This window comes from Nyctibius grandis, chromosome 13, assembly GCF_013368605.1.
Source record: "Nyctibius grandis isolate bNycGra1 chromosome 13, bNycGra1.pri, whole genome shotgun sequence".
Classification (NCBI taxonomy): Eukaryota; Metazoa; Chordata; class Aves; order Nyctibiiformes; family Nyctibiidae; genus Nyctibius; species Nyctibius grandis.
The window spans coordinates 18,553,134-18,580,735 of record NC_090670.1 but is presented as its reverse complement, the minus strand read 5'-3'; the positions used below and the strand labels follow the sequence as shown (position 1 = coordinate 18,580,735).

Below are 27,602 nucleotides of genomic sequence, written 5' to 3'. Positions count from 1 at the left end.
TTAAGCAAAACTTTGTTGCAGAACCAGTTAAACTGGTGTAACCAATACATTGCCTACACTGCTTGCAGCAACATTATTCAACAGAATAATGTGGCAAAATGTGTATCAAAGAATATCTTGAAGTATCACGTAAAATAATTTCAATACACTTTCTTCATATTACTCTCACAGTAGTAGGGGTGATTTTAAAGAATCTCTAAGCTTGTTTTGCCATGAGGGATTTCTTTATCTTGCCTATCATATCTAGCTAATGGGGAGACTGTCATGTTGACCAAATTTTATTGAAAAAAAAAAATAAATGACAGAGTTTGCATTGACTTACAGGGGTCCTGCAAAGTATGGAGGGCCAGGGGAGAAGTCTTTTCCCCTTCCCCAAAAGCTTGTAGTCTTAACACATTGGGGCCATTTTTAAATTGTTCTACTCAAGCAGATCCAGTGAGAAGAGCACACCAGCACCTTTAGTTCATTAACAGCTTTAACTGTCAGCACCAGTTTTCAGTGTCCCTGTAGTAACTCTGGAGTGTGGTCAGTGAGTGAGGAAGCCTTGGCAAACCTCTATGGTGGTATGGATAGCTGTGCTGATACCAGAGATGTTCTATTTGAGAAGGGAAGGAGTGTCTTCCTGTGAAGCAACAAAGCCACAGTCTAGCTGATGACAAAACTAAGTCCCCAGACAGGTAAAACTGACTCAGAGAACTTTGCTCCCTGAGCCAAATTCTTGGTGCACCAAGAGACATTTTCTACAGAGTCTGACTTAAAGGGAGCGTATTTCCTCTGTAAGATAATTCCTGAGACAAAGCAAGAAATTTCTAACATCTCCCTGGAATTCAGATCTGATTTTAGAAGTGGTTTTGTTTGCCTTTGCATCTACAGACAGGAGATCTGTTAATAATGAATTAGTCAAAGTCTTTGAAAACAATCTAATAAAAATCCATCTAACCTTTAGATGTTGAAGACTGATGCAGCCATTACTACACTTGCTTTGAAGCCTTGATTTAGCAGATTAAAAAAACAACTCTGAAGGAAAAACCTGCCTGAGTATAAATAGATGCTAAAACAACAATGGAAGCTATCTCACAGATTTGGTACCTATTATAAAATTATATTACCTACTATACTTGAGTACATACATACTATTATAAAACTCACAGTCCATTGAGAGGCAGAGCTAGTTAAAACTTCCTACCAAAACTTTCCCACTCTTCTTGCTACTTTAGCCAGCTATGTAGTTATCACACTATAAAAATCAAACTAGCAAAATAGTACTGAGTATTAAGGATGTTTTAGAGGTGGAAACTTGCTTATTCTTACATATATGTTGGTATTAAACAATGAAAGGCTGACTTACAATTAGTGTTGTAGAGAGACGCAGAGGATAAGTAGCAGTGCCTGAAAAAGGAAATTGCTTGTTTAGTTCATCTCAGGTTACCATAAAGCACTTCATACTAGATTTCTACTTAAGCTGTTTAATCAGCCTTTGTACTGTGCAAGAGAAATTAAGCTGGAGAATTGGTTCTGTTCCCTGCTGTGTGAAAACTTAAAACTTCTACAATGCATATATAATAATACAGGTGGGTGTAGCCAGTATGTTCTTTTTTCCAGGAACAGTACTTGCCAGGAGCCTTACACCATGAAATACCTCCTTGTCACAACATTATTGCAGTCTATTTAAATGTATTTTTAATTACAGCCAGAAATGTTTCTGAAGGGCGTGAAAACTACTCACACCATAGGTGATTGCAAAGATTGTCTGAGTACATTAATTACAGTAGCTTTCCGAACAAAATTTTAAGCTGAAAACTTCTGCACATGTTCTACGATCTTCTACAGAGGTGACATAGAACAGGAAATAAAAGACACTGCCCCCATTGGGGCAAGACCAGTGGAAGAAGGGTAGAGAAAGCATCATAATACCCTAATACTGCTTCCTGAGCTCTTTACCTGAAAGACAGGGACAGGGACTATTTAAACAGTGATTAAAGGATTTATGTCCTTCAGTGAGGTCTGCCAGTAAACTCAGGCTTGGCTTGTGTTGATTGACAGGTAACAGGCACAGGTCATACTTAAATACTTAAAACTTCCAGAAATCCCGCTAATCATTGTTCTCCCTTACAAAGACTACTATGTGCAAGGTAGACTACATCTAGCAGTACAGACAGCTTAAGACAGCAGAACCCATATTCTTATCTAATTTAATGATTAGCTATCTAATATTAAAGTCCCTCTGTGACTCTTAAGTGTTAATATTACAAAGGGAAGGGGAAAGTCAATTTTGGTTTTCTTACCTGGTTTTAAAAAGTCTTAAGCAACACAGACTCCGTGCCCGGCCCAATTAGAATGATAACAAAACTGTATGGTATCCATTAAAATGCATTTATTTGTTTTAATTCAAAGGTTTAACAACTATTTGCCCAGTGATCTGGACTTAGGGTACAACAATGAAAAAATCATGACCAAAATACAAAAACAAGTACACAAATTACCCCTTATTTGTAAATGTTACCTCATAACCAAGTTTTAGCACATTAAAAGGTTTACAAAATTTATAACACTCTTACAAATTATTTAGAACTAACAGCATATGTGGCAGTTGAGCTTCTCCCCATCCATCCTTGCCCTTGCCATACCATTCTGTGCCTGGATAATGCCATGCTTGAACCCAAGCAGTGGGCAGCTGGAGCTGCAAGTCTCCGAAGACGCCTTTGTGCTTCAGAGCAGTGCCTGAGCAGCTCCAGCTCCCGAGCACAGTCTGGCTGGCGAGAGCAGTGTGGGTATGCTCACTGTTCTGCCTCCTCTGCAGCATTAAGATAATGACTCAGTAAATGCAGAAATCAGTTTTTTAAAAATACAAAATTGACCCTGAAGAAAAATAAAACCATTTAAAAAACTGCTTGGCTTTGACTAAGTTACACCAAAAGCTGCAAGACAGATTTACAGCAATACCACTTTGAGTACGAGATCGCAAAAATCAACAGATTTTTTATGAGTCTTGTCACTGTAAAAATGAAAACATCAAAGTTGACCTGTCTGCCTGTAGAAACCTTTTGCCTCCTAACAGAAGGGCTGACAGATGCCCTCTTCCTGGTTTGTGGCCTTTTCAAGGCTTTGTTAACTATTAGGACCAATTTAATTCCTAAGAATCCGCCTCTAGTGAAACAACTGCAACAGCAAGAAAAACAGCACGCCTATATTTTCCGTTAGCTAGAGATGCATAGAAAAATGCGTGTGCTTTAGATGCAAGACTTAGGACATAAAAGTGAAGTGCAGTAATTTAACAGTTGCAAATAGCCGTTTCTGAAAGGAAAATACAATTGAGCTTTACAAGATGATGTCAAATATACAGAAATATCAAAACCCTGATTGTGGCCAGAAACAGATGGATAAATCTACAATGAGGTACTCTATAATCTTAAGGTATGCAAATAGGCTGACTTTTCTTGTCTCCCAACGTCAGGAAGGCAATAACTGCTCCAGCACAAGCAGGCTTTGCTTACAAGCAGTGTTTGCCAAGCCCTAAGAAGCTGAACCAAACCCAAGTGTAGGTGTGTGTTCATAGACTGTGGCTTTTCATTGATTTATACAAACATGGTCAAGAGCTGTTAATTTTCACCCTTCAAAAGAAACAAGAAACAAATTCTTCTTTGGTGCTTAAATAGGAGGAAGTTAAACAAATAGATACAGCTCAAACACTGCGTACAGTGTCTGAATTCTTGAAAAACAGCGCTGCACGGATCCTGGGCAGCTAAAGCCTCAGCACAATAATCTCAATATTCACCGGCTGAATCGCCAGCTGTTACAGTGAGTGCAGAAATTTTACTACCTCACTTTTCCACGTTGGAGGGCTACTTACTCTAAGGCTGCATAAACAAACTGATCAGTAAACAAGTTTACTGTAGTTAATAATGCTTCATTTATGTGTACATTTGGAGGCAAGTTTAGACAGTCATTCACTGGCAGAAAGAGGAAACTATTTCATTGCTCCTTGTTTCTTTTGTTTGACGTGCCTATAGTTCTAAAAATCAGAAGAGTAGAGGGCTCTGCTCAGACACCTTAATACATACCAACGTCTCTGTGAAGTCCAGGCATCAGCACTGCAGAAGAATTTTTTCTGGTATTGTGCCTGACTTGCGAGTGGACAGCAGATGAGTCCAGGGAGAGATTTTACAGTCAGCGTTGGCTCCTGCTGAAAGGAATGGTCTGGCTATACAGCCCACCTCCTGCTCTGCCCCACAGCTATTGCTGATGTTTTCATAACTGTTAGTACTGTGACAAAAGCTTTAGGAACATTTGACCAGGGAGGACCAGGACTACCCTTTCAATTGTACATTGCACTGCTGCAATGTAAAATCTCATCACCCAGTACTGTGCAACAGCTTCAAGTTATCTTGACATAGATTGTGTACATAATGCCACAGTAGAGAATGCCAGTTAGCTTTCAAGAATAGCAGTGTAGTTTTGCTCTTTAATTTCCAGCATAAAGAAGCATAAAAGCAACCAAAGACATCATCAATATAGCATAACTGCCTATAAAATAAACCATTCAGGGACAAGAAAAGCAACCTCTGCCTGGGAAGAGAATAAATAATGCCTATGGGGATTAAGTATTCTGCTTTCTCATTCAAACCAATATCCTACACATTGAACAAGCTCTGTCTGATCCATATTCCAAACAGATACCAGAGACAGGTGAGGAATAAAGAATATGAAGTTCCATGACCTTAGCTTCAGGAGTCTCTTCCCTTTCTGCTCCTATTCTGACCTGTTCTTCCCCTTCTGTGAAGCTTGCGCCTCAGCTATGCTGATACAGTCTCTTGTAGCACCATACCATAAACTAAACCAAAATACTAAGTTTAAAAAGCCTTCAAAGTGGGGTGAGGGAAGGGAAGGAATAAGTTAATTTTTGGGCCCCTCACTACAGGAAAGACACTGAGGTGCTGGAGTGCATCCAATGAGCAACGGAGCTGGTGAAGAGTCTAGAGCACCAGCCCTATGAGGAGCGGCAGAAGGAACTGAGGTTGTTTAGCCTGGAGAAAAGGAGGCTGAGGGGAGACTTATCACTCTCTACAACTACCTGAAAGGAGGTTGTAGCGAGGTGGGGGTCGGTCTCTTCTCCCAGGTCATAAGTGATAGGACAAGAGGAGAAGGCCTCAAGTTGCACCAGGGGAGGTTTAGATTGGAGATCAGGAAAAATTTCTCCACGGAAAGGGTTGTCAAGCTTTGGAAGAGGCTGCCCAGGGAAGTGGTAGAGTCACTATCCCTGGAGACATTTAAAAGATGCATAGATGTGGCACTTAGGGACAGGGTTTAGCAGTGGACTTGGCAGTGCTGGGTTAATGGTTGGACTTGATGATCTTACAAGGTCTTTTCCAACCTAAATGATTGTATTCTAACTCAGCCAGCTTCACTGATACTGTACAACAATCAAAGAAGCAACAGCTTACCCTCACAAAGAGGTGAAGGTTCTCCTGCCTTTCCTCTCACCTGACTCCAGTTGCACCATCTGACTGTTTTACAGCAGCTCCAATACTTCTAAAAGCCTTATTGAGTGTAGCAGTTGGCTTACCTCTCTACATTTCTGCTGAATTACCATGTTCAGTTAGCCATTTAGCAACTTAAATTGGTATAGAAGAGTTCAGTAGGCTCCAGCACCTGCACTGGTAAGGTTTGGAAGTGGAATATGAGTGTCCCGTTGGCCTTGATGAGCAGTTCTGTCAGCGTACTCCATGTTGTGAAATTTTGCCTGAAATTTGTAGTGTGACTGAAAACAACTGGACCAGTGTAACAGAGAAAAGCACAAGTCACAGCACAGTGACAGAAATGGACAGCTATGATACAGGGAGGGAAGGCAGGAGCAATCACAGGGGCTCTGCTATCAAAGTCAATGGTACAAGTGGTGCAACTACACCAAGAATCCTTTCATCCAAGTTGCCCTGGGGATTTATCTCGTGTTAGCTATATTTAACATTGCCATGCCTGCTCCTGAATTTTAAGTCAGTCAGAAGGGCTCACACATTTTGCATTCCAAGCAACCAGGGACACCTGAGCTTATTTAAGTGCTTCTGCAGTCCTAGTTGCCCAGAAGCAGTCAATGGTGGCAAACAGCAGCTGTTTTACACTTGTTTAGAATGCCCTGAAGCATACAACTATAGATAGGAAATGTTGTAGGTTTAAAAAAAAAAAAAAAAAAAGGTGCTACTTTCACATAACTCAGAAATTTTTCCAGTAGCTACAATATTCTGAAGAAAAAAAGGAAATATTCTTTAAAAAAAAAATACAAAACCCATAAGTAAAGTTAAGCAAATAATAATGCTAAGTAACATTTGCAAGATTTGCCTGATATCATTGTATTGTAATATTAAACATTCCTTCTAAACAGGATCGAATCCAACATAAGGCATTTTGCCAAATTCTTAAGTAAATAAATAAACCATGATACACTTGACAGTAACTATGGGGAGGGAAGAATCGCGGTGTATTTCATTCAGCTGTTCCTAGGAGATGAAGTATACTAACAGGGGGCATGCTTTAACACCCAGCACTGTGCATCTCAGCATCTCCCAGCAACACCCTGTATTTCATCATGAAATACTGAACCTGCTGAAATAAACAGCAAGAACTTCTATCACCTCAGCAGCTAATGAAGTGGTCTTCCACAGACAAAGTCAGGCCTTCAATACCAAGGCATTATTTCTTTAGGCCCCAATCCACACATACATAAGCAATATATACCCAGCTTTACTGAGGCAGCAGTGAGACTAGATAATGAAATTCATTAATTAGACAGTTGCAGGATCAACAATGGACAGTTAACTCTGTATACTGGTAGTTCTTATTACCAGGTGCTCAGCTTTCTCCAGCTGAATTCTGATTAAAAACACAAAGAGCCATATAGTCTATGTAACTAAGACTAGCTATACGTGTTTGATGGGTGGGTTAGGTATACGTCACATCTTGTCAAGTAGTGAGAGTACAGTATATTTATTATGTATATATATATACACAGCAAGGCATGGAAGAAAGCCAGAAACCAGTTTGTAAATTAGAACGTGGGACAATGTATTTCTGATTGAGGTGTACGTTTTTTTAATCATATGGAGTAGAAATATTTGAAGTAGCCATTTGTTCCCTCTCCAGTGAAAATTTTTCTTTTTTCAAGGAGAAAAAAAAAAAAAAGTGAACCACTTCTCATTCTTACTTTCCCTTCTTGAGGCATAAATGACTGTACCTCAACTTCAGAATATATCTTCAGGTGATCCAGCTGGAAGAGGTATGATGGTTTTGGTTTATCTTACAAGTCACAGCTTTGACAATGCAATGAATCTATAAATCGCAACAAACTTTTGTACAACAAAATTCCTGCAGCCCTGACACACACCAGTCTGCATAATAGACTCGCAATTAACTGTCTGGAGGAACACACTCAAGATTGCCCATCTTTCTGCCCAACAGCTTCTCCTCTAGCCTTGGAAAAGTTGAAGAGGTACACACAGTTTACTATTTATCATTCTGCCTATCTACAGCCTGTTCTCCCAAAGACATGCTGACAGGAAGATTTAGCCATACTAGTAAATTAGAACACTTCCTTTTCAGTAGAGGCCTGCACTGATTCAAGGTTCCTTCTTATATCTGTGTTTTAAAATCAGTACACAGAATGCATTAGAGCTGTAGAGAGAGAACAAAGTTTCATTTTGTTTTTTCACTAACCACTCTACCAATGAGTATCAGTGTAGAACATAAAAGGAGGAATGTTTCAAAAGCTAGTAAGTATAAAAAGAAAACTCTGATGTTTACATTGGACTTTGTATCTCCACTCCCTCTCCAGTCTAAGCTAAGTGAAAAAACCATTTTGTTCAAAATCAAGTCAGAACAGTGGATGAACTATCTTACCATAGCTTACATGTAACATGGGCTCTTGAAATTATTTCAACATGTTTTTCCACTCACTCAAATAGAAGCATCTCCAAAGCATCAAGATATGATAGGACTTAGCCAGACAGATATTTATGCACAGCAGCTTAGAAATTAAGTAGTTGATTTAAAAAAAAAAATAAATATTTTTTTTGAATGAGTTATTGTTCCCCAATATTTTCAACCAGCTTAAAGAAAATACAGCAGAACCTCAGTTTTGCATTTACGACTGGGAGATTAAGTGTGCATCGTTTCACTGTGACCGTTTCGCAACATTCAAGTGCTAAGAGTTAAGTGAGGACCATGCACTTGAAGATGTGTTTTGTTCACATCAGTGGAGTGTTGTAATTCAGCTTTGTTTCCTATCTTGTGATATACGAGGTAGCACTGCCACTCTTTGCTGGAATGCGGACAGACCCTGGCCTAATTTTAAATGGTAGCTTAGCAAGATTCTACTGTAATCTACACAAAATGTATAAAACACGAACCTTTTCCAGAATAAGGCCACTGATTTTGCCATTGGCAGTAGGCAGTGAGAAACAGCAGTTAAAAAAAAGACCCTCACTTGATTATAGAGGTGTTTTTGAGGCAATAAACTGTGGGGAGAAGTATAAATGCATTGTCCTCTCATCCCTCCTCTTTCTTGTCCAGTATAAATATCTCTGCTTCCTGTATGCACCACTCCACAGGGTGAAATTTCAGTCTATTTTCTTAGCTGGGAATCTAAGCAAGTCCACGCTACATTTAAAGATGGGGACAGCACTGTGAAACAGTAGGATTACAAGCTTCCCATGAGTCATGGTCATGAGAGTCTGATGTCCACACGCCCAGATTCGATACCAGGGCCCGTAAAAAGGATCTGAGACGGCTGGGCACAACATGTTGTTCAAATTCACTTCCGTAACCTGAGAAAGTGACAACAAATTTATAAATTAACAATATTTTTGTGTTGCACCGATTCAGACACCTAATATGGTAATTTTGAAATTACCACAATAATCAAAAATGTTTAGATGACAATCCTTTGTTCAACACAAGTAGTGCAGCTTTCAGAAGGAAAGCAGATCCAAATTCAGTTGTGCATTTAATAGATGGATTTATGCAGGTACATAACCAATTTATGAAATATTTACCGATACTTGTGAGATATGAGATACAAATGTCCATTAGAACATGCAATTAAAAATTTGCATGCAATTAGTCTTATCCATATCCGTCTGGACACTTTGAAAACTAGTCAGTGTTTTTACTTTGAATGTACTTGCAAACTATCCATTTATTAACCTGTATTTACTTACCAATCCCAGAATCTGCAAGATGCTAAAATGATATACAAACATAAACCCCGTGGATAAAAGAGCCCACCAGAAATTGCAGAGTGGTTCTGGAGTGTAGATACCTTGAAAAGAAAGGAATACATTAGTGTTCAGCTGAATTGCTGTGTCCATCAAGCACTCCTGAATAATCCTCTCTCTTCTCCTCTGTGGATGTCAGGGCATCTGGCTTTAGCTGATAACCTACTCAATACCATTACAGTAATTAATATTTGAGAGCCTTATTTCTTACCTGGAGCGTCCTGAGCAGTTCCTTCCCTACTTCTGCTCCAGCAGTAAAATGTACAATATGTTACCTCATTAAGCGTGCCTATTTTTCACCATCACCAGTGATTTTTACCTCATTCTTCCTTCTACCACAGAAGTACTAAGTGATTTTAAAATACAGTAATGGTATACAATGAATTTCAAAAATCAGGTTATTTACACTTAAACACCTGCTTCTTATGGGGGCTATGACTTCAGCATGCACAGAACTAACCTAGGTCATGGCAGTTCCTGCACAGCACTGTATTAGAGCAGAGCCTAATTGCCATTTCCTAATTTTATGGTGGTTTAACAGCTATTAAAAAGTAACTTGCACCAATAATGCCCAGGAACAGAAAAGCTGTATAAAGTAATCAATCTATTAATGACAGACTGTGCTTTTAAATGAAAACTGCTGTGGAGATATTTTCAGATATACACTACAAACAATTTTATAATTAGTAGATATCACAGATACTGTAAAATATTTTTTTCCCTTCAAATGAAGTAGCAGATACCACATTATCACACCTTTCTCACTCCTCCTGAAACTAGGTTTTGTCAATTTACTGACAAAACACAATGTCATGTGATCTAGAATGTACCAGGGAAATCAGATCTAATAAAAGTACCTTGGATACAAGGCTATTTTTGAAATTACATATTCAAACATCATATGGTGAGAACAAAAACAGTTTACAGACTTGTCAAGACCCTTACTAACAGACATGAAAATTTCAGTATAAGATACGGGGAAAAATATTATGATGACTAATCGCTTAACGTACGGACGCGAAAGAAAAAGACGCACAATGTCATGCTCTCAGCTGCTATAAGAAGTTGTAGAGTTTCAGACGATTATAAAAACACACTGGCATTTTTTATCTGCCTTTGTCAGTTCTCTGATCCATTATGTTATTAAATATTGGAATGTGTATCCAGTACTCAAAGGACAGCTTACAGCACAGAGTGCACTGTTCATACTAGCCTTTGCTAGCCAGCACATTCAGTAATTACCACGGAGAGTCAACAGACTTCAGCATACACTGTACAAGGCTCCTGGGAACTCCAATCACTACACAGGGGTTGCTAGCTATGACAGAACTCACCAGACTAAAGCTGGTACGAGTATGGCTATATATGGTATCATATGTAGATAAAGGCAAATAACTGCAGTTACTTGCTTTACCACATCACCATATAATGGTGCGTGCCATCTCAGGTTTAAAATCCCTAGAGGACTGCTTTCTCAGTCCCTGTTGCCCTTTTACAATTCTCTTCTGCATAGTTTTCTTACACAGTTTGTACCCATCACGCCAGTTCAGATAGATTTTGCAGTAGCTACCTGAAATAATCTAATTTAAATATCGTTTTGTGAATGTTACAAATTCAAAATTACCTACACTTTATTGTCTAAAACTGTACATCTATTCATTGTCCACTCAAAATAACATCGCTTCTCTGTGGCTGATAAACAGAGAGTGAGGAGTTGATTGTTTGCTTGAATGACAGCCGCACATATGCACCCCATATATCACTTACTGACTTTAACGAGTGACAATATTAGTGTAATTACCCTGGCTACAACTGCACACCATGTTTCAGTAAGCAAGCTGTGACTTGGTGCAACCATGATAAATATGAGCAGGGAAGCTACTTTGAAAGCATAAGGCAGCTTATCAGATTTCTTATCCAGTGGGGAGGTGAAGGTCAGAAGAAGCGTCTGAACTATAAGCAAAATCCAAAGGCAAAGTTATTCACGTAGAGTTCACTTTTAAGCGGAGTGCTCTACAGTTAAAGGGAAAAAGACCACAACAGTCTAAGTCTTTGAACATACTTAGCAAGCATGATCTAAGAGCTGGTATCCTGTTTAGAAAACGGTACAGGAGACTTTACTTAAATAGCAACGATATTCATTAAACTCCACGGCCTGAAAACATCAGATACGTGATACTACCTTGGAATACGGTTTTTCATTACAGAGCGCAAGAGAAGGAGCAACTAGCCTTGGTGTCAGAGTTCAGGAGAGCATGGCTCTATTTTTGGCTGCACCAACTTTAAGTGCTATACAGAAATTCTTTGTGCTCCCTCCTCAGCAGTAAAGAAAACATTGTTTGACTTGCAAAGGTTTTTTGTATTGTCTTTGCAGTTTGAGGTGCATGTTTAACCTAGATGCAAAACACAAAATAAAATTTAAATAAGGTATCTAAAACAGCTCCCAGGAACTGGCAGAGTAGTGCTATACCAAATTTGCTTTCACATGAACATGCCTGGTTGGCAGTTATTTCAGAAGTATTCTACAAAGCCTGAGAACAGCTGTTAGTAGTCTAGAGAGGTAAGCACTCAGAAAAGCTACAATCCAGAGACCTTGATATTTGGGGGACTTACAGTGCAGGTAGTATGTGAGCACTAAAATAGACAAGTGAACCCAGCTATGAAACAAGACTGGAGGGAGAAAGCAGTCATTGAAAGACTAAGGAAATTGCACAAGATGACAAACCAGATAGATCAGTGGCGTAATTTGGCTTTGAACCCAAGCTTCTCATGCCCAGCTTCCGTCTAGTCAGGGAATCATGTTTCAGAAGTCACTTGGGAGAGCTGTTCAGGTTCCTCCAGCAAAGAATTTCACACTGCTACATCCTCTCTCTGTTGCAAAACTTCAAAAAAAATACATTAGCAACTCTCACCCTCCTCAGCCTTTTGATCTCGCTATAGAGTAGAAAAATCCCTCCTTACTAGACTTTGCAATCCTGAAAATAATAGTGTGATTTTCAGCAGTATCAATATTCAGGCATCAAGGGACAAAAACGAAACAATGACCTCCACATAAAAACATTTCAGAGTGCTCTGGGTTCCCATTGTGCTTTGGGAAACTAATTTTAAATTAATACCTGGGATATTTTCTGTACATTTCCTCATTAGATAAATAATCACTTAGGTTTTATTACTCTACAGTCCTGCTATTCAACAGCTGACTGTTTAACGGAGCAGTGTAGTTTGTTTTCTGCACTACACAGTCTGTTAACAGAAACATACAAACAGGGAAATCAAGACCCAGCTGAGTGGCTGTTTGAATGGCCCGTGTTGGCTTTGGCAAAAGCTACTTGCTGCTTACATAGGAAATCGATTTCAATAGGTAGCAGCGAGTTTCGCTCTCTATTCACTAAGGATCACAGGCAATTCTTATATGTTAAGCACTTTCAAACATCTAATCCAACTGCCGGTCTGGCACTAATCTCATTCTCAAAAATGCTCACGCCCCAGACAGTTGAGACTGTTCCAAATCAGGGTCATCCAAGTAGGCTGTGTATTTGCTCTTGTGTTGAAATAGCATGGCAGTGGATATTTCGGTTTAAATTAAATGTCATTATTTCAATAGCATTGATAGGAAGGATTTCATACAGACTGATGAGTTCGGGGTTCATCATCTGCTTCTGCAACAAGAATTTGTTGACCTTGAACACGCCAAGTGGTTAATTTTGCCATCTAGGAAATGGAAGCACGGCTTTAAAAATCTAAAGATCAACAAAGAGACTCAGTTTCTTTTATACTGCTTCCCCTCCCCAACGTCTTGTGCTAATTCTAGTGTTCTTATGAACTATTATTTTTATTTAAAGTTCTCAAAACATAGGCTTGTAAAAATTTGAACGCAACTTAATACAAAGTAATACTCCTTTTTGTATTTCTATGAAAACATAATGCAGGAGAAAATTACTCCTCTGTTTGAATTAGAGAATTAAAACCTAAATCTAGTACAATTTTTAATTTAGTAGGGTGTTAAAATAATCTCTTCTTCCTAATTAATGTCTTGCATTCATTCCCACTACATTTGATAGAGCTTTACCAGTTTTCCAGCCCAGCACACTCTTCTTCAGTAGTCTCGCAATTACAGGTAGAGCTGCTTAATCCAAAACTCAGAGCAACTATTACAATTCCTTCATTTTCAAGCTTATAAAAATGTGAGGACAGATTTATTTCCATTTTATTTCCCTTGATCAAAGGGCTAATTCTAATAGTGTGGCCTACTGAGCTAGCCTAGAGACCAAACTTCCTTTCCAGGGGAAAACAGGAAAAATGTTCTCAAAAGGATGAGCCTGAAAACCACTGTTTCCCCTACAGCTGTTCTGAATCTATGTGTACATTTCAAAACACTACCTGATGCCAGGAGATTTCTATTTCCCTGAATGCCAGCTGCTCAGTCAGGTGTCCTGTATTACCTGCTCCTCTCAGGAACCAGTTTTTATGTTCCATAAAGATGCAGCAGCAGTTCTTCCTCTTCCTTCACATAGTAGTAGTATACTGGTACATACCCTTCTAAACTTCTCTATCTCCTAGAGAGAGACTGAAGTCTTTAACAGAAGTCTAAGGCCCACTCAGAGAATGCCACATGAACTTCCTTACCTAGTTTTAAGTGTTTCATAACAGGCCACCATAGTTTCAAAGGAACTGTGACTGCCCAGTGCATAAAGCTCAGCGGGTCACACACCAGAGACATGTCCCCTCCTCTTCCTCTCCAGCTCTCTTAAATCATCAAACGAGATTATCCTGAAAGGATCAAGCTACAAGAGAGACGGCAGCATGAGCCTGCAGCCAGAGCAACAGCACACACCTCCCGGTTGCTGAACAGTGCCACAGCCACCCTGCTGCTTGAGGGGCCGTAGTACAAGCACAGCTGGACAGTGAACCAGGCATTTATGCCTCACACATGGGATTCAGGAGATAGAGAACAGCTGGAATAGACACATGGAAGCTGTCAGCAGGAGAGTAGGAGAATAATACACAAGAGCTGACAGCTCTCCAAATAATTAAGAGTTTCAGTGAAAGCTGTACCGCACATTACCAAGTATTTCAATGAGGATGGAGATAAACTAGATTTACGACTACCTAACTACATTGAAATACATAGTGATTTTGTTCCTGGATTACTACTAAGGTATATAATAAAGCCTGCTTTATAACTCCATTTAAAAGCAAAGGAAAGATACAGCTAAATACAGCTAAGTGTCACAAAGTGGGGAAGTGGCTGAGAAAGGGTACAACAGCTAGAAATGTCTTTAAATATGGTAATCCCTCACTCTTGCCAGCAAGTCCTAACAGCCAATAGAAAGCACAAGTTTAGATCCTCAGTTGCTTTAATTGCACTTTCCTAGTTTACAGCCACAGGAAAAATGATCCTTTCTCTGTACTTGGTATCTGTGTTCTACTCAGCCCAGCTTCTCATTAGGTAAGAAACGCTGCACTGCCCTTAAGAAAGCTGGCTGTACCGAGCTGCTTCTGTCCATCTTGTGAAGTGTGTCAGAGGCATTCTCCACGAGAGGGGAAAAAAAGAAAAAAAATTGACTTCTACTGACTTTCTGACAATGCCATAGAACTTCATCTCTTCTGATGCCAATTTTGAAGACACTTAGATCAAAAAAGAAAAGCGCTTCATGACTTCAGTCAGAGAGACAGTTTCATTATTGCTTATAAAGATACAGCACTTGCCTTATAAGCTGAAAATGCTGACTCTACTCCCAGCAAACAACTTGCCTATTTAATTATTTAGGGTATATATGTGTGTCCACGTGTGCACAGCTGTACAACAGTGAATCAGCTCTTAAGATACACAGGGCCAGACCACAGGACTGTCCAGAATTTGCAAGGTCATTACTGTCAGTTTTGGCTCCAAAAAAAGATTCCCCCCCAAAAAAAAAAAATACAGCCAAATCAATTTACTCTCTCCCCAGTGTGGATAACCTGCATTTGAATTGTGAATCTGGAGACTTTGCATAGTCATTTTGACAGAGTAGATGCTGGAGACCATCTCCTTCTGCAGGCTGAAGTGTCAGAACCACACAACCATTCAGTGACACCAATACAAAGGCCTCTGATTAAGCATACATGATATCCTAGAACTTCAGGTACAGCGGTTCATACATCAGATTGCTCCTTAAAGTGACAAAATCCTAATAAAAACCTTAACACCAACATCCTTTTCTACTTCATTAAGTTATTAAGTCAACTAAATAACGCTGGGGATCTCAAAACACAAGAAAGATTATCTCCTGAACTCCACTGCTAGGGAGCTGCTATAAATTAACCCTTATTTCAAAATGTCATGGAATGATATCATTTGCTCACAGCACTCAGGAAATAACAATTCCACTTTGATTAAATCTCAGTATGATTTGAAGTCTGAAATAAGGTGCACATCTAACCTTGTCAAATCCATCCGAAAATCTGACCAAACTAGCTTAAGGACCCAGACAGTCAAGAACTGAGAGTCTCTAAGGCTGGTGCTGTGCAAACTAGATTTTTTTCATTATGTTAAGAGCATACAGCTAGAAAAACTAAGTTGTCCTGAGCACCACTGAAGGTCTCTAACACCTTGATCTTAGAAGGTCAGGATAATGCACTGTTGAAACAGTTATGGCAGTTGGAGACATTACACTTCCTCAGCTGCCATCTCCCTAAGCCTTCCGCCAGCGATCTGTAGCATAAAGCCTAATTATCTGAGCATACTCATATGCTTCAGAAGACAAGCTCAGTTGTCTATGAAAGTGGTTTGAGGAGTTTTTCAGTGAAGGGGTTGGTTCCCTGGTCTAAATCTGCACTGCTGTGGTTCCCATCTTCTTTTCACCTTGACAATTCATGGATTGCACCTCTCTTTTGCCAATCCTAGCATTCAGATGGTGCAACAGAAACCAATCCCGAAGCTACAAAAGCATTAGTACTTTTTTTTTTTTGACAGGGAAGCAAGGGTCTTACCTCCTAAGGACAAGAGAAAACAGTGACCTACGGCTCTGGTTCAGCCTATCCAGCTATTTCAGGAATGCTGTGTCCTGCCCAGATGCATACTATAATTTTTGGCAGGGTTTACAGGTGACACAAGTTGAGATTCATTCAGCAAAAAAGTTGCCAGCTGCAGATACACTTCATGTAAGAACTGCCTTGAGTTAGGAATCTTCTATGCTGGGTTGTTACCTCTGGACTACAACTATTTTGCATGAGAGCCTCTTATTGCAGCCAAGAAAGATCAGAGCCATAGTGCATAAGCATTTATTTTGTCTAGCCTGGCATCCCTGTGTATGTATACATGCATATGTGCACTTGGGAAGAAAATATGTTAGAAAGGGAAGTACAGAAATTTATATTCACTCAGTAAGGAGGGGAAGAAGAGGGAAGAGGAAGAGAGAAAGGTCTTAATCCCCAAGAGGGCACAATACATCCTTGAGCATCACTGAATTCACTGTTCAACACTGAAGCCTGAGTTCTGAACATCTCTCTCATCAATTTGGTCCTAAGCATGGTGAAGCCCCCACACTTCCCTGGCAGGGGGGACGTGAAGGTGATGCTGCCAGTGCAACATGACCTGTCTTTGCCACTGTCATGAACAGCAGGGAGAGAAAGAAAATAAATTATTACAGCCCTTGCTTACTGTCACCCACTTTCCTTTCAAAAAGGAAACTTCAACAGGTAATTGAATGCGTGTGTATGACTGGTATGATACTTGATTGGCACATTAACAAACTCGGACATGCAGTTCTGTATAGAAGGAGCCTCAAATCAACTCTGCTTCAGGTGTTCTGCTGAACCGTCCTTTGAGAAATGTTAATATTATGATCGAGATCTTATTAAGGCCATCAGTAATATTGGCAGATTCCCAATAAAACTATAGTAGTATATTTTTCCATACACAATCCATGCCTTTTCATTTTTGCAATTTTACTACCCTTCAATTACTTCTGATCATAATCCATATCATGGATGGAAATTTCTATTTAAAATACAGAAATAAAGCCGCACACTGGTCAACACCAGTGATGAAAAAGCAATTTTCACAAGATATAGTTAGGATAAAGGGTGTGATCTACTCAGAAAATACTTTAATCAAAGGTGCTAGTGAAATGACAAAATATTAACAAACATTTTCAAGCTGAGTAATTTTTCCATCAGAAACCATACATTAGGTCTCCTGTGGCACTAGCCATAACTACTACAAAAGTCCATGGGCACTTGCTAACGAGGTATTACAGTCAGTCGGGTGATCAGGAGCCAACTGCATTAGGAAATGGAACAGTTATTAGTTACACGGCCTAGGGCAATCTCAATTGACATATTTAACCACCAGAGCTCTTTCAGAACTTTCACTACTGCCACGTCAACATTAGATGGCAGCAAATACCTGTAAATTAATAACAGGCAAACCTTTAGGAGACTGCACTAGGGTGACAACTGTACAACACAAAGCCCTTCAAACTGCAGATCCAGTTCTATCAGCCCCAGAAAACAGGTGCTGAAGAACCCAGAGAACATTTCCTTCAAAACAAACAAAAAACCAAACCAAACCAACTCAACCAAGCAACCGGAAATCAAAGAAACATTCCAGGCCAAACTTTAAAGCCAAAGAAATACATGTCTTAAAAATGATGTTATATGGGAACTTCAAGGCCATCAAAAGAAGCGATTTAAGGACATCACAAGAGTGCAGTCTGTCATTGCCTACAGTGGACAACATCGTTCTTTATGCTTTCTACCCCCTTCTGCAATTATTAGGACTTTGTAATTTCTACAACTATACTGCACTTCATCTTAAAATTCTGGCAAATAATGCTATCAAAGATGGATTAAAATTAAATGCGGATGACTTATTTCACTGGTAAGAGAAAGCAACAGAATGATCTTTTGAAGTATGATACTTCACTATTTCCTTTGGATATTTTTTATTTAGCTTCACTCAGCAGTGAAAAACAAAAAGTGAAGTAAGCGTGAAGGATTAGAAGTGACTGCTGGTATAAAACACAAAAGATTCACCAGAATGGAAGAGGCTGACTATGCATGTTCTGAGCCTTTGCTAAATTGCATCCCACTGCTTGACATCACATCCTCGGGGTTTTCATTAAAGGCTACTGAACATCTAGACCATAAATTATCATCTTTTATTTCCTGGATGAAACAATTCAGCTCTGCTAGAAAATGAAGCTGGAGGCATGTCAACGCTAGAGGGGGGCAGAGCGTCACACCAGGTGAATACATACTGCATTCCCTTCTAAGGAGCGACGATTAGAAAAATCACTGGCCAGTGGAAGAACCTGGGATTCCCAGACTTACTGGACTATTATGGTGTAAGTGAATGCAAGATAGTAATCTTGTTAGAAGAGATAACAAGCAAGCTAGTTCAGGGGAGGTTCAGGTTGGATGTTAGGAAGCATTTCTTCTCAGCAAGGGTCATTAGCCATTGGAAGGGGCTGCCCAGGGAGGTGGTGGAGTCACCATCTCTGGAGGGGTTTAAGAAAAGCCTGGACATGGCACTTAGTGCCATGGTCTAGTTGACACGGTGGTGTCAGGGCAATGGTTGGACTCGATGATCCCAGAGGGCTCTTCCAACCTGATTGATTCTGGGATTCTGTGTGATTCTGTGATTTCACTAATATGTGTCACTACACTTCATTAGAGCTTCAGAATTTCAGAAATTTATCGAACTAGCCAACTAATATTTACATGGGGATATAAATTTTTTTTCCAGCTCATATTAAGTTGCAGTACTTCTCAAGAGACATCCAAGAAGGCACAAGTCTTAAAAATACATCCCACCAACCACTTAGAATGTTGCAAGATGGCAGAGATGCTGCTCAAGAAGACAGTGCATATTATGCCAATACATTCTTGATATCCCTTTGGGCAAAAGACCATTTTTGTATTCCCATTTCAGTGCCTGACACAAGTCTTGGTCACCTGGGTTACAACTCCAACATAACATCAGAAACTATTAAGTAACAACATAGAGAAAACTGGTAAAACAAAGAGTAAGAGTAAAGCCTGTGGTAACCATTAAGCACAGCTTTTTCATTGCATGGGACCAATTCGATACATATAGAGTAAATGGCCAACCTACCTCCTTTCCGCAGCAGGTAGATGGGCACAACATAAAGCATCACATGCTGGATGTAATAAATTTCCATTTCAAATGGAAGCTGTGGAGTAAGGAAAATATTTGTAAATGTTTCTCATCACTAACAACCGAGTTACAAGGAACCATTCTCCTTATGACACATGACAACCCCTTCAGTTATTTTATCACCTATGTATATTAACAAAGAGATTACTTTAATTGTCAGTGCTTTGAAAGTGCAGATGACTGTGCCCATTCCCCTTGCCACAAATGCAAGCAGCACTTCAAGCAGACAATTCTCAAAATTAGCCAGAAGCACAACCAAGTAACAGAAGATTGCTCTTTTCCCTTTCTTAGTTAGCATAAATTACCAATAATAATGCAAAACCCTCAAGTAATCAAACCAGAAACTATACACACCCCGTATGACAGTAGTTAGAAGGAAAAGATAATCGCTACCTTGTGAGTGACAGAACTCTATAAATGCGGTCTGTTATATATAAAAGTATATAAAAAGTAATTACTGAGGCCTGTGCAAAAATCAAAAGACCCAATTTATAGCAGCCTGCATGTGTCAAACTGCTAAGCTTCACCAAATATAAAATAAGCAATATTTTATTAGTTTTAAAGAGAAGCTGCAAAAGGATGTATGTAAATAAGCTATCAGTTAGTAGTAAATCAGGTATTTCTCACCTGCTGACAACTTTTGGGAAATTACAATTAGTCTTTTGTGTGTTTAGTTGAATTCATGTTACTTCTTCTAGGAAAAGTCAGACAGACTGTGCTAAAATAAAACTGTGCTAAAAATAACCTGAACCACAACTCTTGGGTTTGGATTAAGGGGCTCAAAGTAAACACAACTAATTCTAGCTCTTTATCAGTTAGAAAACATGGTGCACTGTATTTGAAAGTTATCCCCATCTGCAAATGCCTTTCCCTATATCTGTCTGTTAAACTACAGCACCACATTTGAAACCGAACAGTAGCAGAAAAGATTCAGACTCAAAAATCAGAATTCCACTTCCCACTGCAGCTCACTGACAAAGCTGAGGAGACCTACTTTTCCATTGTATTTCAGAAGTGAAAACTGGACAATACCACCACACAAGTATGAAATCTCACAGGAGTAACCACCATGGCTTGTCTCTTGGGGTGGGGGGAAGCCTTCCTTTTCTATTATTGTTCTGAGACACTGAAGTCATAGCGTTGGAACAGAAACATTACAAAAATTTCTACGTCAACAGAAGCAGAGAGAGGTTGAAACAGAGTTTGGTTTTCTTCCTAAATAGCAGTCAATAAACAGCTGGTAATTAATATAGGGATCTTTTAAATTCAACAATTCTTATATCCTCTTTTGAATGTAAAAGATGCTAAAACGAACAGCTGGATTCTGCTAGTCCTGGCATCCCCCACGTGAACACTTATCAGCATCCTGATTGCAACCTCCAAGATGTTCAGCCAACTCTTGGGAGACTAAGCTAAAAAAAAATCTTCCATACAATCTGTTGGGTTATCTTATTCCAAGTATTCTGTATCAAAACATAAACGCAAGCAAGATAACAGTATGCAAAAGCAAGAACTTTCCTGAATCTGAACCTTTTCTGCTGTCCCTTGGTGAAAGACACAGAGGGCAAAGTGAGGGAATCAAAATTATTTGGGAAGAGACTAAAGCAGCTTTCCTAACTGGAGGAAGAGCGGTACCTCTCACGGTTGGAATAGGCACACTTCAGAAACAATAGCTCCTGATATAAATAACACAACGTGAGGCACTCACTCCTGCCAAGGAGCATTCTCTATTTAGTATCTGTGGTTTCACAAGGGCTTCTACACTCGCTGAGTTGTGAGGGTCAGTTACACAAACACTATGCTCAGGACACTTCTGAGAACAGAGTAACAGTTGTTTTGCTGCTGTAGTGTTGGCAATATTTTTTTGTGTAAAACAAAACATCTTTTTTGCACTACAAAAGATTTCTTGTTCTGAAGCCTGGCTAATTATGCAAGTGCATTTCCTGGTATAGAGCTGCAAAAGCAGAATTTCTGTACAACAAGCACTCAAGTTGTACAGCCAAGCTACAACAAACAGAAAAAGAACAAACACAAATGATGATCTATAAAGCTGTACTGAGCAACTGACTCACCTAGCTCTAATGGTCTTGTCTATAAATTGTTCCATCAATAAAAGACTCAGAGAACAGATAGGTACCTTTTGTAATGCAAACAGAAACTGGAAGTGGAGGTAAGGTTGAAGGGATCACCCATCAATCTAGGATTTAAAGAACCTCTGTGAAAACAAGTCAGCACTTCAGCAAGTGGTAAAGTTTGAGAAATTTAAAAAAATCAAAGCAACTTACTCAGAGAACAAAGTAAGTCAAACTATTGAGTTGGTCCCTCTAATGATATCTGACCATAGACACCCGTGAAGGCCACATGCATTTAAACTCAAACTCCAACAGTCTCCAAAGTGGACCCTCTTCTTGTCCTCTCCTGTCAGATGCCACTGGGGAAACCTAGCAGCCACTCTAAAGAGCAGTTACTTCCCTAGTAACAAACCAATGATGTTCATGGCACATTTCTTCAGCCACACCTGTCCCCAGAGATTCAGAATCACTGGGTATTTGTTACCAAGGCAGACTCATCTGAACTCTGTATATTAATTGTCAATTTATTTGCTGGGGTTTTTGTACTAAACTCCTATCTCCCTTACCAGCTGCCAGCATCACTCTTGCTGCATTTCATCTTGTTTCCCTTACTCAGAATCCTGAAACAACTGATGGTACAAGACAAAAGGACAAATTACCTATTTCTTCTCCTAATTTATATTCTGGGTTCCCATAACAGTGTAAATGAATGCAGAGGACAGGCTACTCTGTTACTCAAGACACTAAGTAAGTTTTTCCTTCCTTAAAGATTCTTACTTGCGGCAAAGCAAACCTGCTTCATCCATTCATAGGTTTTGACACTGGTATAAAATCATGTATGTTTCAAAAGACACCAAACTAATACTGACAATACACAATTCCTCTAACATACAAGATCAAAACATGCTAACAAAGTACTCTGGAAATAAATATTTAGACTATTCACTTTTTACATTTTGTAATGAAGTTTCTGTTAGAAAATAAATGGGGTTTTGTTCCTCCAGGAAGAGTTTGGCTCAAAGCAGCCACATGTGCTTCTAGCCCCCACATCAGCCTGGTATGATGCAGATTCAAAAGTGCCACATTCCCTGGGCACACGCAAAAGGCCCTCGGGAAAGTACCGAGAACAGAGAGCAGGCAGTAGACCTCCACCCCAGGAACAGGTAAGCTATGTACAATTATACTAGTCTAGCTGAACTTCTAGCAGCTGCTTACGTTGCTTGCGAGACTGTGGAAAGGAGAAACTGTATTGTGAAGGATTAAAGCTCACCCTTGCATCTCTGAGCATGAAGAGTCACAGCCATCAACAGCAGTCCTCTGAGCACATCCTTGATATCCTAGCCTCAACCAGCTACTGCCCTAAGGAAGCAACTAGGTCTTTCCATTGACTGCACTACACTTTGGAAAAATCTCTTCAAGACAGCAGTAGAGTTGAGCCCAAAAGTCAGATATTCAGATGAGAGTTTCCCCCAAAAGAGCATGGCACACAATACTAGTTTAGCATAGTTTAAACCCACTTAGACACAGCAGTTGGTTTTCAGTGGGGTAGGTGGTTACCACTTTGCTCTGTTTTCTGAGAGTAGTACTCCTCCCTCTGTTAATTATTTATACCTTGGCCTCGTATTTGCAACAACAGCTCAAGCGCCGTACTGTGCAAGAGCTCCCCCTCATCATCAGCCTACAAGACTGCAGAGTATGGCAGAAAAAGGAATAGAAGGAATTCAGCTCCCACATTCGGGTCTTTTCTGTAGCACATCTAGCACGAAGTCTAGTAAAAAGCAAAGGTCATTCTGTACCAGCTGCCTTCTTAGACATAACCAGTAACTCAGATTCATGACCTATAATCAGTAACTAGTTTCCTAAACATGAACAGTAATCAAAGAAATAAACCGGAAACATAGCTTTTTCTTTTTACCTGCAAAGAAGACCACAGAACAGATTAAACAACAGAAAGCAGGAATGTATACAAAGCTGTACAACCCAAAAATCATGGGGCAAACAGCCACTAAGCCCATGTAACATACTGGTTACTTCTCAGCATATTTAGGATTGCAATAGCAAATTAGTTACTTGGCAGAGAAGAAACAGCTGCCAGAGAAGCTTAGAAGAATGGTCTAAAAACAGACATGAAGATTTAAAAGAAAACTACAGAAAACAAAACTCCAAACATAAATGGCATTTGGAAAACAGACTATTTCCAGTCTTACCAGGACTCATTTCTCCTGCATACATCCAAACTGGCAAACAGCCAAGAAGTTGACCCATGCTCAAGTTACTGTTACACTATTTGGGCAGCTCCACAGCTCAGGCACCAGCTTATACATCAGGCCCAGGTCAGAAAAGACATTCCCATACATTTGAACATTGGGAAAGAGTAGACTAAAAAAAAGTTTTATGTTAATATTGGCATTCATGTCAACAGCAAAGCCCCTTGAAATAAAGTAGCAGGGCTGTCACCCATCTGCACGATGGTGTAAAGCAGCATCCCAGATTTTATTTGCAACAATTCCTTTTCATTATATTTTAGGTGCAGAGTGTTTCATTGATTTCCTGCCATACACCCACTTGTCTGTAACTGATATGAACACATATTGATGAGTCCCAATAAACTAACTATTTCAAGTAGGTGTCTCAACCAGTATCCACCCTCCCAGCCGTTCTACACAATCCAGTTAGTGCAGGGAATTAGAATTCCCTTCAACTCTTGTTAATTCATCAGTTTTATTGATTAATTTTATCTAGTTCTCATTTTCAATTAATCCTGTTAGGATACAGAGGGAAAGAATCAGAATCCACGCCTGCTATCAAAGGCAGTGTTAGCATGCATGAGCTATGTAATTCATGAGAGTTTATAAAAGCATCTCTTGTGCTGACGGTCTGTAGAGTGAAGACACTGTAGAACACAGGGCTAGAAATAATATCCTGCTACAAGGGTCGAGGGGAGCAGACACATAACAAGAAACACAACTGTATTTTCACTAGTACATGAATTCCAGAAAATCCAGCCAGGGCAAGGCCCTAGGATTCCAACTCATGACATACCCAAATTCTGACAAGTTTTAAGAGAACTTTTTTCTTGGGGTGGTGGTTTTGGCTGGGGTAGAGTTGATTTTCTTCACAGTAGCTGGTGTGGGGCTGTGTTTTGGATTGCGCTGGAAACAGCGTTGATAACGCAGAGATGTTTCAGTTATTGCTGAGCAGTTCTCGCACAGAGTCAAGGGCTTTTCTGCCCCTCTCACCACCCCACCAGTGAGCAGGCTGGGGGCACATGAGAAGTCAGGAGGGGACACAGCCAGGACAGCTGACCCCAGCTGACCCAAGGGATATTCCATACCATATGACATCCTCCTCAGCATATAAAGCTGGGGGGAGAAGGAGGAAGCGGGGGGATGTTCAGAGTGATGGCGTTTGTCTTCCCAAGTCACCCGCTATGCGTGACGGAGCCCTGCTTTCCTGGGGATGGCTGAACACCTGCCTGCCCACGGGAAGCACTGAATGAATTCCTTGTTTTGCTTTGCTTGCATGTGTGGCTTTTGCTTTACCTGTTAAACAGTCAAGTTTTCTCACTTGCACCCTTCCGATTCTCTCCCCAACCCCAGCCCAGGGGAGTAAGCAAGCAGCTGCGTGGGGCTGAGTTGCCAACTGGGGTTAAACCACAACACTTAGCCTGTCACGACAGAGGATGATGCTCACCGAGAAAATCAGGAAAAGGCATTGTTCAGTGCACTGATGATCTCAAATGAATGCATTTGTTTTTACTTTTATCAGTGTTTTGAGTATTTGACTAGCACTATATTTGCTGTTTATTGTGTCTCATAAAAAGGCACCACTGTTTTCCAATCACTCAATTTGATTATACAAACCAGCTCACATTAATGATGCAATGGACACAATCAGGCATTTGTAGAGTCAGGTCTAAACAGGGATTATACGAGGTAAATAATACCAATTTCAGAAATAGCATTTTTCCAGTTCCTCTAGAGATGGTTATTAGGACTACCTATCACCACCAGCAGAAGGTAGATTTACATTAGCAAATAAAAATGTGATTGTAGACTCCACTTACACACCCATACCATTTTAATGCACATAGCACAGATAACTGCCGAAAGATGCAGAAACCTTGGCTTTAGCACCTACCAGCAACCAAAGCACAATCTCTCAACAGCCTCTAACATGCAACTGTTATTTTTCTTTGTGCCAGTTAAAAATCAAACCAGTTTAGACACGACATAATGTGCTACCATGACCTATTCCATTTTGCTGTGTAGGCACAGGCATTCATTCAGGGAAACTATTTAGTACAGTGAATTATTACCTTAACGGTCAACAGAAATGCAGTAGGCCATGATCAGAGGCGCTACGCAGAGTGCACTGTAAGTACTGCTCAGAGTATGACTCTGTTCCTAAAACAGATTTAGCATGCGTACCTCTCAAGCCAAATAGTTCTAATAATAGAATATAGCAGCTTCTGGAAACATTAAAACTGCACCATCTCAGCTGCGTGAGCAGAGACAGCAAGTCCAACACCTCTGGGACATGTCCTGTTTTTTACTTTATCTATATCAACATTTTCAGGACATCAGCTTGCAAAAAAAGCACTTTTAAACCAGTGGAAAGAGTTTACTTTAAAATTTGATTAATGCAATATGAAAGTTCAAACAAAAACAGTTACTGTCCAAACACTTGGAGTCTTTGTGGCAGTTCAATGAATTTACTTGTATAGGAAGGCAGACCTAGGTTATCAGGACCTACACTGTCTTCCATATAATATAAATACAGAGTAAAAAGAAATCTTTCTACTTCTGTGTATTTTCTTACACCTTTCAAGGCTCCCACTTGGGAACCTAACAGGTCTGATTTCCTTAGCATCTTCTTCTCTATTTACTTAAAGGTCATAAAAGATTACCCTATGTTCCACGTGAATTATAAATGCTGACGAAGAATGATCTGCATCATGAGAAAGGAATGAAATTATGCGAGAAAATTAAAATACCCTTTATTTCTGAAAGGGTAATAAGAACTGAAGAACATTAACTGAATAAGATACAAACTGTTTTGTCTTTATCCAGTGACTATTCCAATACACAAAAATTAACTCCATAAGCACATTGTAAATAATTTTGAAAAACTGGAATATTTAGTTGCCAAATAAATACAAGTGGGTGCATCTGTTGCTCGAGACTGTTAATTGTTGGCATGTCAACATCATGCTAAGGCAGGAAAATATCTTCTTAGAAAGAAGAGAATAGACTGACCTCATCTTTTGGAACGCTATCCCAGATGCCCCTTACAGACCAACAAGATTTTTTAATGAGTATAGTGTCACTGAAAGGTTGAAACTTTCTACTGTAGTTTCAATGAATATCTCAACTCTCCATTACCACTGGCAACAGCCAAATATTGAAGAATAGTTTTGAAATGACCGAGGTTCTAAAGAAATTTAACAGATACGTTACAAGAAAATGGAAAATGTCAAATTACGCAAGAAGCTTCCAAAAATTTATTTTTCATGGTAATGTAGCATTGAATCACATATACAAAAAGAATACTTACAATGCATTAAGTAACATAATTGGTATCTGACCCTAACAGACTGTGCCACAAAATGCTGTATGAGGTGTTCTGGAAATTACTTTGAACAGGTTAACACTCAGAACCAAAATTCTAGTTCCTAAACAAACATCCATCAGCTAGCACAGTAATTATTATCTTTCATTCTTTATCTTCTGCCTCTTGGCCCTTTCAGATTAGATATGTACATATAAAACTGTATATCTATTATTTTCTCCTGCATCTCGCTGCTTTCATCTCCGTAATGATACACAATTTGCTAGCTAGCACGTACATGATTATCAGGCTCCTCCAAAAAGAGACTACAGTTCAGTGATCATCCGCTGCCTGCAAGATAACTAATAGGCAATCCACATGGAACAGAGAGGTGTAGGAGAACGTCAGCTGAAGACAAGGAAAACCATCTACAACAAGACAACATCCAGCATTTCAGTGCTGACAGCAATACATAGTTTGGTACAACCTCTCAAAGAGACGGGAGGCAATAGTCCTGCTTTCCAGTTCCCACTGACCTCAGAACTCTCCCTGCCC

At 39.7% G+C, this 27,602-nt stretch overlaps 1 protein-coding gene across 1 annotated transcript in view; it reads right to left on the bottom strand.

Annotated features, from left to right (window-relative positions):
• Nucleotides 1-2,352: 2,352 nt before the first annotated feature.
• TMEM164 (transmembrane protein 164) overlaps nucleotides 2,353-27,602 on the bottom strand; it is a 40,244-nt gene continuing 14,994 nt past the window's right edge. Inside the window, exons 5-7 of the mRNA XM_068411812.1 lie at nucleotides 19,363-19,441; nucleotides 9,207-9,307; nucleotides 2,353-8,813 (exon numbers count right to left, since the gene is read on the bottom strand). Coding sequence (XP_068267913.1) covers nucleotides 8,607-8,813; nucleotides 9,207-9,307; nucleotides 19,363-19,441 — 387 coding nt within the window. The 3' untranslated portion in view covers nucleotides 2,353-8,606. The remainder of the gene's footprint in view (nucleotides 8,814-9,206; nucleotides 9,308-19,362; nucleotides 19,442-27,602) is intronic.